The sequence below is a fragment of the Pelophylax lessonae genome (assembly GCF_965119305.1).
Source record: "Pelophylax lessonae genome assembly, chromosome: 1".
In the NCBI taxonomy this organism is placed as follows: Eukaryota; Metazoa; Chordata; class Amphibia; order Anura; family Ranidae; genus Pelophylax; species Pelophylax lessonae.
The window spans coordinates 785,731,855-785,748,666 of NC_138768.1; the positions used below are offsets into that span (position 1 = coordinate 785,731,855).

General features: G+C 42.3%; 1 protein-coding gene across 1 annotated transcript in view; it reads right to left on the reverse strand.

Annotated features, from left to right (window-relative positions):
* CC2D2A (coiled-coil and C2 domain containing 2A) overlaps nt 1–16,812 on the reverse strand; it is a 197,395-nt gene that overhangs the window by 135,356 nt on the left and 45,227 nt on the right. The window contains exons 7-9 of the mRNA XM_082265276.1: nt 12,429–12,611; nt 7,733–7,886; nt 1,978–2,114 (exon numbers count right to left, since the gene is read on the reverse strand). Coding sequence (XP_082121402.1) covers nt 1,978–2,114; nt 7,733–7,886; nt 12,429–12,611 — 474 coding nt within the window. The remainder of the gene's footprint in view (nt 1–1,977; nt 2,115–7,732; nt 7,887–12,428; nt 12,612–16,812) is intronic.

Genomic DNA, 16,812 nt, shown 5'->3' on the forward strand with positions numbered 1-16,812 from the left:
AATTGGAGAGGCTTGCTTCCCACTGATCACCAACGGGAGAGGCTTGCTTCCCACTGACCACCAACGGGAGAGGCATGCTTCACACTGACCACCAATGGGAGAGGCATTCTTCCCACGACCACCAATGGGAGAGGCATTCTTCCCACTGACCACCAATGGGAGAGGCATGCTTCCCACTGACCACCAACTGGACAGGCATGATTCTCACTGACTACCAATGGGAGAGGCATGCTTCCCACTGACCACCAAAGGGAGAGGCATGCTTCTCACTGACCACCAATGGGAAAGGCAAGCTTCCCACTGACCACCAATGGGAGAGGAATGCTTCCCACTGACCACCAATGGGGGATGCATTCTTCCCACTGACCACCAATGGGAGAGGCCTGCTTCCCACTGACCACAAATGGGGGAGGCATTCTTCCAACTGACCACCAAAGGGAGAGGCTTGCTTCCCACTGGGTTTTGGAGAGACTGGGCTGGTGATATTGCAGCGATGGCCATGGTTTGTTGTGTTGTGGAAATAGGTGGATCTTAATATGCTTGTTCAGATCATATAAACAGTCCATGGAATTCACAAAGTGTTGTAGATACTGGCCACAATTCAATATAGTAGTGGTAACACTTTTTTGGTGGTACTGCTGCAGTTGAAAGTGATGTGCCAAATTCATGCTACATGTGCAATAGTTTCAAAGACAGGTATAACATGCACAACTAATTAATAAGTGCTTATTTACAACACTTTACTATTATGTTTGCGACAAGTCCAAATTTAGGTGAAGCCAACAAGACCAATTTTATTTTGTTGTAACTATGTTGCACAGTGTTAAATGGCTATGATTGCGACATCCCTATCAAAGTAGCGACAATTTTACATACATGTTTTCAATGCTTATGTGAATTTGTCACATGTAACGCCATTTGTGTCAGAATACTTTATGAATTCCGGTCTGACTGTTGGGAATGTGCCTCGCAGTAGTTCTAAATCTGCTGAAACCTGTGACAGCTTTATGTATGGGTCTATAAGGTGTATATGACTTTGTTGCAAGCATATCTCCTGCAAAGTGTTGAAGTGTTACAGGCAGAGAAGCGGTTTGGAAAAGTTGGGAGAGTACTGTAAACAAATCAAATATCAGTTCAAGAGGTAAAAAACATAGAATCACATCTACTCCCAACCAGCCTAGGTGAATAAACGATAAAAGAGAGGCCCAGCCTACATGTCTCCAGCAAATCACACACCCTGATGCATTTCACCCTATGATTAAGCCCTGGTGGGCGGGGCAAAATGCATGAGGGTATGTGATTTGGTGGAGATATGTAGGCTGAGGCCACTCTTTATTGTTTATTCACCTAGGCTGGTCAGGAGTAGCGGCAATCCTTTATTCTTTACATTTACTAACCCCCTGGATTGGTATTTGGACAAGCCTGCACCCCTTGTTCTGGGACACAGGGATATGCTTTTACCTCTATGAGCGGTGCCGAAAGGAATCAAACAGGCACCAGTTCAAGAGGAATGCAAACATTTGGTCATTGAATTGTCTCAAAGCTGCAACACAATAATTACACATGCCACTCAATCAACAAGGTCTTACCTCTATGTTCTTTTATCACTAATATGGCAGAATTTCTCTGGTAATCTGTCACAACAATAATGCCATGAAAGAAAACGTGCCACAAATAGGAAACACTTGAATCTGTTATAGGAGTTGGTACTAACAATTAAAATGTTGCAGGGTTTTAATGAATTTGACAAGATTTCTGACTACATACACACTTCCAGAAATGTATTGCAAATGCCATATTGAATCGCCCCCAGCGTGTGCCGAGACCAGGATTCATTGCAGGGGACAATGAACAGAAGGGGTGGATAAGAAGTCTGTAACCACCATGTTAAAACCAGTTAAACCGAAATGGTAAACTCACTCAACAGATGGTAAAAGAAAACAGTAAGTAAACCATGAAATTATGAATGGATCTTACCGCATCTTGCTGCAGTATCCTGTTCTCCAGAATGTTCTGATTGGTCCGGGAGACTTCTGGCCTTACACCAACATACAGACCCTCATCTTCCAAGTACCTGGGCTGCATATTGTCGGGGAGCTTCTGGGAAAGTGGCACTGGTTTTAAATGATAAAACAGCACATAGTGAGAAAAAGATTTGTTACTGAAAACTGCATAATAAGGAGGTGAAGAGTGAATGGGACCAGCTGACCCCTCCAGGAAGTCCCCACTTTGACTGGCTTTTCTCAGTTCTAATTCTATTCTAGCACTTTTTCTGGCTACTAAATGTCTAAATATTGATTGAAGAAGTCTAAGGGCAGGTTCACACTGCCCCAGAGTGGTTCCTTTGCACAAAGCACAGCTAAACCGCAGGTTTCGTGCAGGTTAGCTGCTCTTTCCTATAGACTTCTTTAGAGAGAGTTTGGTGCCTCAGGCCAAGGGGGGTTGGGACTTTATGGGCTAGTAAGACAGAGTTGTGTAAAATTTAACAATTTATTGAAAGTACAGATAAGAACATAAAGTGGTAATAATACTTTGTGTGTATGGGTTATAGACCCATAGGTGGTAGTGAGTCAAGTAAGAAGGTTTTGTGACACAGTGATATGGTGACAATAAGGTATATCTCTCTGTCAGTCCACGCCTAGGATTTCAGCGTGGGGTCTGCAGGGGGAGATATCCTGGGGTTCCTATGCGTTTCGGCTTATTAGGTAAGTTGCCTTTGTCAAGGAAGGTTTGTCCACCATATCTGAAAGTATAGTAGATAAACAATAATATTATTATGCTTCCCGTGGGTGGTTTCCCTTGGTCGCATAATAAAATACAAACTTGTTAAAAGGGGGTGCCTGATCTTGAGACTTTGCTTCTGGTCCTTTCAATTTTCACACAGGAATTGATATGGATACTGTTGCTGTGGTATACAATATATGGTGGTGAGTATCAGGGCCGCTGATAGGGGGGGGACCACCAGCCCTCTTGTAGGGGGCCCAAGCACACAGGGGGGCCCACACAGAGAGTGGGGATTAGTGATGGACAACAAATACAGAAATCTTACTCCAGCACCTGAATCTGATCTGTCCCTCTCCCTGCTATCAGCTTTTATCTGTTGAGAAAGAGACAGTCGTCCCTCACTAATCCCCCTCCCTTGTGTGCCCCCCCCCCCCAGCACTTATCTCTGCTCAGGAGTTTATTTGTAAATTGTAACTTTGTTTCTCTCTCTCTGTCTCTCTGATCACTGAGCTCCAACTGCCCAGCCTGTATATTTTTCTCATCTCATCTTCTTTTTTATTTAACATAGTTTTTTTTTTTAGATTTAGCAGGAATTATGCGAGTTATGTTATATTTGTGTCTGCTAATAGTGATTTTGTTGTAATTTTAGCTAAATATATCTTTAATATTTTCTTGGGGGGGGCCCTGCCAGGTAGTCTGTGCAAGGCCCCACAATTTCTAACAGCAGCCCTGGTGAGTATAATGTATAAATATGGCTTGGGTAAAAATGTAATCTTAAAGTACTTACGATCAGTGTAATTACTTAACAAACCAGTAGGGGGCAATCCAAGTCTATATCCGGTTTGCTCTGATAGTAATAAGGAAGGTAAATCAATTATAGGTAAACTTGTATAAGGTCAAAAACCATCAATGCATAAGCGTGGCATTGTAGGTGGGCGGAGCTTGCGTGACCGACGCCGAACATCTGTCGAGTGACACACGCTATTATTGCCATAACAGTAGGCACGGTGAAGTGCCCTGTACATGTGAGTAAACTTCTATTTTCCTCAATAAAGCCTGATTGTTGAAACAGAGAGCACCATATTTTCCCTTTTATATTTTGCATCGCATGTCCCGTGTCTTGAGACCTCCGGAGGTGAGAGGCTGGAGTGTCTTTCCAGGAGTCTGATATCCTCAGTATATGCTTTTGCTGGCCCGTCTGGGTCCTTTTTGGAGGTGAGAGGCCAATCTAGCAGGTGGAGGGATTTCACAGATTTGTGTGCACTTTTCACCAGATTGCATTTCTGATTTGGACACTTGGACACTAATACACATTTATTGGATTTTGAGCACAATCACAGCTTGTATGGACTTCAGATATTGATTATATTAACATCATTTATGTTTATTGGTGCACGTCTGGCGCAGCACATTTTTTGTATTTATTTTGATCTATTGTGGGATGTGAACACGATTGGTGTATGCTGCCGGCTATATATGTTTTATGCACAGTGATATTCAAGCACTTTTTCAGTACATTATTCAGCACAGTGTTTTTACCTATTTTGAGTGTTATATCACATATTTGGTTTTGCGCTGATAGTTTTTTGTTATAATTGTAGGTGAAACTCACTGTTGAAATCTATGTGCAAGTATCCATAGTAGGGGTCCAGAGAAGCAGGTCCGCTTGGTTCCCTCAGCAGGAGGGAAGTGGCTCCCTGTTGCAATTCCCCGGCCTTTTAAACCCTCTCGCGCATGCGCAGATGTGCGCATCGGCGTGGCACGTATTCAGACCCTACTTCCGGGTCTGTGTGTGACGTGGCGTGCGTCAGTCAGGGCTGCGCGTGCATCTTATGGGGATGGGAGGGTTTGTGTATAGCGGCCGCCGACACAGGTATAGAGAAAAATCTCCCGAAGGCGATCGTTACAGAGGACATGTCATCCTCCGTTTCTCCTGAAGCCCCCGGTTTAGAATTACCAGGGTCCCCTGTGCCGGGTGTATTTAAATGAGCCAGGCATAGAATCATATAGAACGGACCATACATATGTATACAATAAAGAAATGGTTTATAAAGCAAAGAAGTTCGCTTCAATACATGCTGAATATAATCAAATAGTATACAATGCAATCATTTTAATAGTGTTTATATAGCAATATATACATACAGGGAAGGAGGGAAAAGGGGAGGTATCAGAGTGGGTCAGGTGGGTTATATGCACCCCGAGGGTAGGGGTGGAGAGCTACAGCTCCTTCAGGGTGAACAACATGACTGGTTATTTGTGTTCCATGTAGACCATGGATATCAGGTCAGAGGTCATTATTAGGTAGGGGGGTTATTTTGGTCACTACATTTTGTGCCCACCTTATTCATTGGAGGGGGTGGGAGAGTGACAGTTGTCAGATTGTTTACAAGGATTCATATGAATGGATGTGAGGAAAGGAAAAACTTTAGTCTTTTCAGGTGACATAGTGGTTTTAATGGTTGGTGTTATTACTGGTCACAAGGATTGATTGGGATTAGTACCACAACAGGGGTGGGGCGACCACTCTACCTGGGGGAATGGAGGGAACCAAAAAAGACTTCTAGGAGGTCCTGCAGCTTTGGCGCAGTTTCAGAAAGCACACCAAAGATGCAGCATGCAGGAGTTTTGTTGCTCTTTCTGAAACTGCACCAAAACTGCAAGACCTCATAGAAGTCTATGGGAAAGCGTAGCTAATCCAAACAAAAACTGCAGGCTAACTGTGCTTTAGCAGAAGTTTAGTCATCCTAAGATTTAGTAATAATATAACCATGTCTAGTATTCCGGTAACTGTGTAGGTAATACCTGTATGGATAGTATATGATTTCCTTTTTTTCTTTCACATGCATTTATTAAAAGATAAAAATGTATAATATTGTATAATAAATGCACATATTTTTGAAGAAAAAGCAGATCAGGGTGCAATGTCAGGCTCCTGTACGCTCTCCCTCCAGCTTGCAGCCCATGCCTCTGTACAGCTTTCAGGTAGAAAACTGGAGGACAGGTAAATGCATTCTTGTAATCCATTGAGAAGTACAAGCTGTCTGCTGCAGTGGCAAACAGGATTTGTACTTTCTTCATTCACAGCCCTATACAGCCATGTGGATTTTAAATGTGACAGTATCTACAGAGGTGAGAGACCCCATCCTCTGTCACATTTACAGGTGTAACATGCAACATGTTCTGAAGGTGAACTTTAAGGTGATCCTTGAACGCTTTCTCCACATTTTTTTTCTTCTATAATGAATTTTATGAATAAACAAAGTACACTGATACGTTTACAGGAGTCATCATATATACAGTAGGATCAGATTTAGTATACATGGCCATGTAAAACGTCATTGCTTTGTACAATTGTGTGCAGTCATGTCGGAACATGAAGGGGCCATCCTCAAACTGTTCCCACAAATTTGGAGCATGAAATTGTCCCAAATGTCTTAGTTTGCTGAGGGCTTAAGCGTTCCCTTCACTGGAACTAAGGGGCCGAGCCCAACCCCTGAAAAACAATCCCACATCATAATCCCCCTCCACCAAATGATTTGGACCAGTGCACAAAGCAAGGTCCATAAAGACATGGATGAGTGAGTTTGGGGTGGAGGAACCTAACTGGCCTGACCACAACCTGATAGAACACCTTTGTAATTAATTTGAGTGGAGACTGAGAGCCAGGCCTTCTCATCCACATCAGTGACTGACCTCACAAATGCTCTTCTGAAAGAATGGTCAAACATTCCCATAGACACACTCCTAAATCTTGTGGACAGCCTTCCCAGAAGAGTTGAAGCTGTTATAGTTGCAAAGGGTGGGCCAACTCAATATTGAACCCTACAGACTAAGACTGGGATGCCATTAAAGTTCATGTGTGCGAAAAGGCAGGTGTCCCAATACTTTTGACAATATAGTGTATCTTATGGCTTATTTGAATTAATTATCTGATTAATAAGACGGGATTTGGATATTTGGATCATTTCCATCATGTCTATACAGGATAAGCATATTTATCCAGCAGGTAATATATCAAACAGACAGCAGATTTCCACTAGTCTGAGAAAGAGGATAAGAATTTCTCATAGGAAAAGAATGGCATTTATAAAGGACACTTGCTATTTCATCTGTTCACAAACAATCTTACACGGACTGACTGAGACAAAATGGCATCAGAACTGTTTATACAGTAACAATATGACTGTAGATGGCTACCTTCACCTGTAAATCCAAAATCAATATTTCAGAATATTGGCACCATGCCTGACTGTATACAGTTTTACCCCTTTACAACAGCAGAATGCCTATTTGCAATGACGGGGTGGGTGGGCCTTATTGTCCAGCCAAAGTGTACATGAATCACTATTTTGTTTGGGGGCGCGCCACATCAGCTCCCACAAAACTATGACCAAGCTGATAGTGATGATCAGAAGCCGGTAGGATGGGCTCCTGATGACATGGCACGATGTGGCCAATGACAGTGTTGCATGATCGGGAGCCCCTGGCGGCTTCAGATGCCATGGCCCACTAAAGGCCAGCCGGCATTTGCAACACATAAAGCAAACTGCTTTTTGTGAATGTGCCGCAAAGTTTCTGACCTGGATATCCTGGCAGTAACAGAACTTCCTGCTGAAGATTGACACTGCTAAGCCGCTACCTTGCAGTTAGTAGCAGCGTTGTCAGCCTGCCATGTGCACCCCTTCAGTTTGTTGTCGGGCTCCTGATCCGATATGCAACTCAAAATCTGACTTCTGGTAAGGTCCTGAAATTGTTTGGCTGGTTACAAGCAAACTGGACAACCAACATGGAGCCTAACGGCCTTGGTGGAAAGACTTTACCATCGGCAAAATCTGACTAACCCAGATGTTTGCCCCTTCTGGAAAACGCTTTATGTGCAGGAGAAGAACCGTATCATATTTTGGATCCCCAAATATGTGGGCTACAGTGGTCCTCATCTCTAAGCATACATAATTTGTCAATGACATCCCAGACACAGACTGATGTACTAAGGTGTGACTATTACCTTGTCGCAGGCTCGGGATAAACAGGAGATCTTTTTCTTTCTGTAGCCGGTTGTGATAACCTTCGTATTCAGCTGGCGTAATCTCTATGAAGTCACGCGCTGTCTGCTCTGTGAGAAACAGATCATCCTCTGGAACCAAGGACTTGTCTTCTCCCTGGAACAATGTCACTAATTCAATACAATATCAGCACCGTCTCCTAATTAAATGACATTGATGAGTACAGGAATAGCAGCTGCAATATAATTAATAATGTAATAAAATCATCCGGTCGTCCTTGCGTGCGTTCGCAGCAATGAAAACAATTCTATGTACGTGCAGTTAGAATTAAATGGCCTTCTCAATGTCTTCTGACTTTCACTCACTGACTTTTTCACACGCCCCAGAACTTTTTATGTTATTTATAATTATTGCTTAGCAGTCTGGCTTTTATATTTGGTTCTGTCCGGTTTTTACCATTGTCTGTATCCCTGTTGGGGAGATTTCCCCTCATTTCCTGTTCCTGAAGCAGAAAATCACAACAGAGAGTGATTGAACACTTATTGGACCTCTGTGAGGTTTTTATTACTGTACTTTTCTGTTCTGGGGACGCCCTCATTTCTTGTCCTGATGTCAAAGCCAAGAAAAACCTGATCAAGTCTGTTTTATCTCTTCCCCACACTGCATAAAAAAAATGTTAACTAAAACAGACTAGAGAAATTAGCTAAAAGTAGTCTGATCAGCTATAATGAGAACATTTTCATATTTGGCTTCAGTAAATGGCTATACCATCCTCTCTAGGAGGTAAGACCAAGGGACAGGTTTGAAAATCTTTTCCAGTTGCATAGGTCGAGTCATGAGTGTCTGGATGGTCTTCCCTGCTTCTCTTTCCATTTAGCTTAAAGGAGAAGTATGGGTTTGTAAAAATAAACATCCATACTGACCTCTATGCTGCAGCATCCATGTAATGCAGCAACTGTCTGAGCGGACATATGACCGTCAATCGCGTAGTTCTTGGTCTGCTTGGAGTAGAGAGCAGTGACCATCAGTCACTGCTCTCTCCTCTGCTCCTCCAGCACTCACTGGAGCACCAGGCAGGGGAGAGGGTGGGTGCAGCTGGCTCCACTCTCAGCCACATGCTTAGAGGTGGAGCTAGTTTTCAATCAGGCAGCTGGATGGATCCCAACAATATTGTCAGGATCCTTCTAGAGCAGGGGTCTCCAAACTATGACCCTCCAGTTGTTCAGGAACTACAATTCCCATCATGCCTAGTCATGTCTGTCCGAGTTTTACAATGCCTCATGGGATGCGGAGTTCGGCAACAGCTGTAGGGCCGTAGTTTGGAGATCCCTGTTCTAGAGCAAGGAGCATCTTTGCCTCATGAGCTGAGAGCAGGTAATAGCCTCCTACCTGTTGACTGAGACAAAGTAAGTGCACTCCTGTGACCCACAAGAGAAGTATAGCCAAAAAAAGCTTTGACCATACTTCTTTTTTTTAACATGATTGCTTCACTGAGCTGAGCATAGTTATTAAAACTGCCTCCAGTCAACATAAATATTCCTCTGTACAGCCAGACTGTGCCAATTCAGTAGCACATTCACTGCTTCTTGCAGTCTTTGATGGCTACCAACCCATTTGAACAAACCTGTTCTGCCAACTTTATTTATACTCCAATAAATATGCAAACCTATTTATAGGAATGTATAACAATGAATTCAAACTTACAAATGATAGCAGAACTGCTCTGTGCAATAGAATTCCTCCTCTTCTCGGGTCCCGCGCCAACTCTCCTGGCTCCTCCCCTCTGCAGATTGCCCCCATTGAAAGCCGCCATCTATGAGAGCATTTGTGTGGGCTTACTCCAAGTCTCGCTGTCTGTGTCTACTCAGCCCTGCCTCCTTATCCCCTGTCACTGGCTTTGATTGACAGCAGCAGGAACCAATGACTGCCACTGACTCAGCAAAGCCAGTGAGAACAAGAAATGAGGGGGGAGAAGAGTTGCAGATTGGCACAGCACTAGACCAAATGAGGGCTCAGGTAAGTAAAAGGGGGATGGGGGGATACTAATGCCTAAACATTTTTTACCCTAATGCAAGGAATGCAGGAATCACTTCCCACAAATTGACATACCTATATGTCCACTCGGTGAAGTGGTTGTACCAATATGATGCCTGCAGCTGCAGGCATCACCCTGGTACCGTTCTTTAGAGCTGGCGGTCAGCTTTCAGAGAATAACAGCCGATGTGGCTCGGGAGCCGCTCGCCCGTTATCCCAGCAAGCGGGAGGGGCCGACCCCCACTCCCGCCACCTTCCACAGCTCTGCCCGGGTTTCCCATCCCATCGGTAGACCCGAGCAACCAGCCAGCACGTCCGTCGGCTGGTTGGAGTCCTGAACAAAGCCAGATTCGGCTTTAATCGGGTATATGATGTATTAACCCTGAAGCGGCCTCATGACGCCACTTCCGGTTTACTCGGCGGCTAAAGGCACCAATTTAAAAAAACTGTCAGTATTTAAAATTCCTGATTTCCTCATTTTGAATACTTTGAAGTACAGTGGAGGGGTCTGGGGTCCTTTAGACCCCCGATCCCTCCATAAAGAGTACCTGTCACTGCCTATTACTGTCACAAGGGATGTATACATTCCTTGTGACAGCAATAAAAGTGATCAGATTAAAAAAAGTGCTTAAAATAAAAAATGAATTAAAATAAATAGAAAAAAAAATGAAACATTTTTAAAGCGCCCCTGTCTCTGTGAGCTTGTGCACGTAAGAAAACGCATACGTAAGTCGCTCCCGCGAATGAGAACGGTGTTCAAACCAAACGTGAGGTATCGCTGCAGTTGCCAGAGTGAGAGCAATAATTCTAAAAAAAGACCTACGCTCTAACTCTAAACTGGTAACCATTAAAAATGTTGAAAGCGTCGCCTATGGAAATTTTTAAGTACCATAGTTTGTCGCCATTCCACGAGTGTTAGCAATTTTAAACCGTAACATGTTAGGTATCTATCTACTCGGCGGGACATCATCTTTCACAATATACAAAAAAATTGGGCTAACTTTATTGTTTAGTTTTTTTTTTTTTAAATGCAGTGAAATTTATTTTTTTCCCCCCAAAAAAAATGCGTTTAAAAGACCGCTACGCAAATACATTCTGACAAAAAATATTGCAACGACCGTCATTTTATTCTCCAGATTCTTTGCTAAAAAAAATTTATAAAAAAAATGTATATATTTATTTTATTATATATAATGTTTGGGCGTTGTCAGAAATAGGCTTAGTTGTTAGGGTAAAAAAAAATGTTTAGGCTTTATAATCACTTTAAGCACAGAAATAACTAAATAGACATGGTACTAACAATGTTGTATTTTTAAAATATCGTCTGCACCTCCATTTTATAGCAGTTGTCTAGTGTGCCCTAATATGATTGCACAGTGGGTTGTCACCCGAACAGGAATAAAGGGGAAGTCCTGCTATAGGGACTGGTAACCCTTGTGACAACCAGGGATCCTCTCATTTTGTAAAATCTCCCTAATGGGACACAGATAGCAGATTTATCCAAAAAAATGTTTGGCCTTTAGTTCTGCATTGCAAAAAGTAAAGGAGTATAAAGGTTATACTGGTTTTGGATGGCAGGATTGGCTCTACAGTTACAAACCTTTTGGTAGACCAGACTGTAAAGTAGCAAAGCGGTGCAATTGATCATACATAGTGAAAGAGCAAAGAGCAGAAGTGCTGTAACTGGAAGTGTCATCAGACACTCGGCCAAACATGGTGGTAAGATCCAAGACGCTGGCAGAGTGCTTGCAGCTTCTATAGGACTATCAGTTATGGTTAATTTGATTTATGGTGTACAATGCAAGAAGCAGGGCTTCTTTACAGCTGGAACTTGGTGGAACTCAGTTCCACCACCTTTGGCTCATACCCTCTGCTCATTGCTCACCACTATCACTTATAAACACAGGGTCGTGATTGAGTTCCTGCACCTTTTTTCTGAGAAAAAACGCCCTGGCAAGAAGTATTATGTTGAGCTTTATTCTTACAAAATAACATTTTAGTTTGGGTTTTACTGCACTATTAGAGGCGTTTTGTTTTCTTTAAACGATTACTGGTCTATTGAGAGAGGAGGTGATAGAAGAAGAAATAACAATAGATGTGGAATCAGACCGGGCAGATGCTGTTCTAATGCTTTAATTGCCTATCTGAAACATGACAGACTAATTCATCTGGTGAGTCACACTAGATTGGGTTGAGGTTGTGGTGTTTACTGGATTCATGCTGGTGATACATTTTGATGGAATAGGATAAAGAGTGGACAAGTCACACTTTTTTTTATAAAAGGAATCATGTCGACTGATCACGTTTACACTTTATTTTTGGAATACTCACTTTTTTAGCTACACTTGGTGTGTTCAAAGACGTTTGTTCACTTTGCTATTCATTTATTTTATTCAATGGTGTTATGTTATTTGATAATAATGTTTCACAGCGCTACTAATGATTAAGTACTTTGTTTTTTAATCATACTGTGAGATATGTATTCCATCTTTGTTCACTCTTGAAGGTATACAGTATAATTTAACTATGTATGGGCTTGGTTTACATTTTACTCAACAAAACTTGCTGCTGACCTGTCTCCTAACCCAGCATTCCTCATTTCCAAATCTTTTTACTTTTTTCCATTATTACAGTTATTAGAGGACTTTGACGGCTATGCCATACCATTCCTTCTTCTCCTTCCTCTGCCTCCTCTTCTTCCACTCTAGAACTAGATTCTCCTGCATCATCCTTTGGCGAATCCACCTTCTCCTTCTGGTCCTTTCCTTCATCTGTTTCTGGATCAGGATCATAATTAAACGTGAAGAAATCGTACGATTTATCTGCAGTAGGAGCTCCATCTTCGATCTGAAGAAGAACAAACCAATTTGCTTTATATAACCTTCAAATTCTTTGGTTTACTGGAAATGTAGCATCTTCTTTGACCATATATGACCTGTGGGGGCCATACAGAAAGCTCTATGCTAATATTATGTAGATAGAACCCATGGCTCCCCTTACAAAGAAAATTGGCCTTCAGGAACTCCAAGGAAGCCTCAGTGGCCAATAAGAAAGTGTACATGTGCATGTGTTGAGGCGTGGTGGAGCAGTTTGAGGAGAAATGCCAAAGCACGGCTCTACCATTACTAGTCACAATCTGAATATTATTATTTTCCCAGGGTACTCTGGAAGTACCGTAATCTGTGTTTGACTTCTTTAAGAACCCAGGGATGCTTTGCTAGGTAAGATTTGCCAGGTAAAGAGAGCTCACATGTTTACTTTAATACCCTAGGACAGAGATTGCGAACCTTGGCACCCCAGATATTTTGAAACTATATTTCCCATGATGCTCAACTACACTGGAGAGTGCATAGGCATCATGGGAAATGTAGTTCCAAAACATTTGGGGTGCCAAGGTTCGCCATCACTGCCCTAGGATTATGGAACAACCTCCAGCACTGCAAAGAAGGCACCTAATGGTGTCTTTATTTCCTGTTTGCTCCTCTGTTTTGAAGCCCTGAAACTCCGCACTTCTGTAATCTGCAAAATTCAGCACTTCCTGGTAGAGTCTATCACTGCTCCCACAACGTCCTGCAAGTTCCTAAATGAGCAATGGTTTAATTGGATGAGTGATTAACACTTTGACAGTTTGGTTGAGAGCACAATCAAAATTTCACAGTTAGCAATCCCGGCATTCCAGAAATATAATTGTTTTTTGAAATACCGGTAGTTAAATTGATGGGCTTAGTTCTGCTTTATGATTTACTGATGTTTAGGGGCTCTGGGCTTCAGCAAAATGGCAGCCTCTGGCAAGAAGAAGCAGGAGCAATACTGGAGGCATTTTACAGCACACGCTCATTTTGGTAGCATAATTATTAATGTGGAATGTATGTTCCCTGCTAAAGAAAATTATTTATTATCAAGTTGTTACGGGTAAAGTTTGGCTTTAAATAAAAGGCAACCACGGCCAGGTTATTGCGTCTCAGGATACGTTGCATTTACAGAGTAGGGATGACAAGAGCTAGGTGAACATTATTTTCATAGATGGGCCAATACAGAGGAAGAGCAGGCAAGGCCAGGGTAAAATACCCATGTGGATCACAATTTATAATGTTTTTTAGGACACTCCTTATGTTGATAAGTTTCTAAAATATTATTTACTGCATCTTTTCATTGTGCAAACACTGGAGAAGTGGGTGAAGTCCATTTTTGTACAAATACTGTATTTTCTGGCGTATAAGACAACTTTTGAACCTCAAAAAAATCCCCCAAAAATGGGGGGTCGTCTTATACGCCGAGTATAATATCTCCAAGGTAACCCAAGTATAAGTATTACTGGTAGATGTAATCTCTCAAGACGCTGGCTGTGTGGGAATCCTGTACCGGTATACCGTATGTACCGTAGCTTCGGCTACATACAGTGTACCGTGCTGAGCCAATCAGGAAGAGCGATGTATTCTATTACTGAATGCAAAGCCTGCTCGGATTGGCGGAGTAACATCAGCCCGCCTCTCTGACTCTGCCAATCCGAGCAGGCTTTGCATTCGATAATAGAATACATCGCTCACTGTATACCGGTACAGGATTCCCGCACAGCCAGCGTCTTGAGATCACATCTACTTGTAATACTTAGGGTACCTTGGAGATATTATGAGAGATTACATGTATTACAGTACTAGGGTACCTTGGAGATCTATGAGAAATCTGATGTTTTTCAATGGTGTCGCCTTGCTTCGGAAGGGGGGTAGTCTAATACGGCGAGTATAGCCCAAAACCTATGTTTTAACTTGAAAATTAGGGGGGTCGTCTTATACGCCCAGTTGTCTTATACGCCGGAAAATACGGTACTTTATTATTTGTAAGATTGTTTTTCTTTAGCATAAAGTGTGTGATGCAGGGACTAGATCTTCAAGAAAAATGCCCAAAGTGCTACTTTAGGGTCTAAATGTAATTGAAGGGAACAGAGGGCATTTAGCTTTTGAAATATGGATAACCAGTATTAAAATAACTTGAGGAATCTCTAGAACATATGAATTAGGTATAATAAAATTTGTATGCAATTTTTGTGGGATATTATAAGCCCTATGAAGTATAAATTATTGTGTAAGTTTTTGAGACATACATACTCACACCAGTCCAAGCAGGACCAAGAATTGCCATACCCATATTTCAACATTAAACTGGCTAGCATGGGAGAACAATGAGGAATGTGCAATAATTCAAAGCAGATAATTAGAACATCCTGCACAGGTTAGACTACAATAACCTTAAATCTAATTATTTGATATGGGATTTTACCCCTTACATAACATCACTGGTCTGTGTAATGCTTTATTGTCTGCTGGTACTAAAATGCCTCTTTGAATAATAAAACCTTATATTTATAACAAATAGGAAAAGACCAGGATAGTGACATTTTTACCCTCTGTAAGGCTGGGTTCACATATATGCGATTGGATTTTTACCTGCATCCAATTCGCATAACACGTGAATGTGACCGGCTTTCAATAGAGCCGGGTCACACGTCAGGGGCAGCCACGTTGCAGTTTTGATAAGGGTCCTGTGCGTTTTTGTGTCCGGTTCAGGTGCGATTCAGAGCCACATTTTTCCCTGAATTCGCACCTGAATCGGACTCAAAAACGCACAGGACCCTTTTCAAAACCGCACCGGACTGCAAACCGGCATGTGTGAACCTAGCCTAAATCATATTTTTTGCACACTATGGGGTTGATTTACTAAAACCGAAGATTCCAAATTCTGGTGCAGCTGTGCATGAAAGCCAATCACCTTCTAACTTCAGCTTTGAAAAAAAAAAAAAAAAAATGGAAGCTGATTGGTCTCTATGCAGAGCAGATTTTGCACTCTCTAGTTTTGGTAAATCAACCTCTATGTGTTCCCTGATGCAATCTTCGTTAAATACACTTTTATATGAGGAATGTTCAAGGTTTACTCTTTGCCATAACTGTCCACAGTTGAAAAGTGGAACTAAACCCTCCTATTCTTTACAGCCAAGGATGCTGCCATCTTAGCCTCTTTTTGATCTGTAATTTATATGGTGCTGCACATGTGTTCAGTTATGACACAAACCATTTGATGGCTTGACCATTTGATTGAAGGCAAAAACAACTGTGAAAATTATCATTTACAGCATGCCTTGATTGTAACTGCTTTGGCAAACAGTTAAAGTTAAACTAAATTCACTGATTTAATAGTTTCCCAAAACAGTTATTATTTATGGCATATCTTCAACAGTTGCTTGAGCTCTCACCTGAACTGTCAAGCCCTCAAATGGATGCTGTTATAACTGATCAGATGTGCAGCATCCTGCAATCTATAGATCAGAGACTAAGATGGCAACTTCCTGAGCTGTAAGGCTCTGTTCACATTTAGGCATTTTTGGGCGATTTTCTGCTCTAAGCCTCAGCTCTAAAAACATCTGAGCGTTCCGTCACCTTAAGCAAAACGCCTGTCACTCAAAAAGGTACATGAGCTTCTTTTTTTGGCAGATTACAGGCGGTTTTATTTTTTTTCATTGGTCACTTGTCAACCCTAAAACGCCTGCACAAAAACGCTTGTAAAACGTCTATAAAACGCCTGTAAAAAATAGCAACGCCTAAATGTGAATGTAGCCTTAAGGAGAGGAGAGTTTGGTTCTGCTTTAAACATTTGCAGACCGCCCCATGCAGATTTACTGTGGCAGGGCAGCTTGGCTGCGCATAATCACGTAGATCTAAGTGATTTTGTGCACGCGGTTTCGATGGTGCTCCCGCTGTGATAAGACACAGCGGGAGTCAGACCACAGGTGGAGCGAGGATCGTCACAGAAACTGACAGAAGACCCGCCTGCTTATGTAAACAAAGCAGGCGGGCTGGTCTTCTGTCACACAGGCAGGGAGAGAGAGATCATGAGTTTCAGCTCAGCTGAAACCCCGATCTCTCTGTGCCTGTCACAGAGCCCCCCCCCCCACAGTCAGTAAGCACATTTAGGCATACATTTAACCCTTTGATCACCCCCAGTGTTAACCCCTTCCCTGCCAGTGTCATTTATACAGTAAAAGTGCAAATTATTT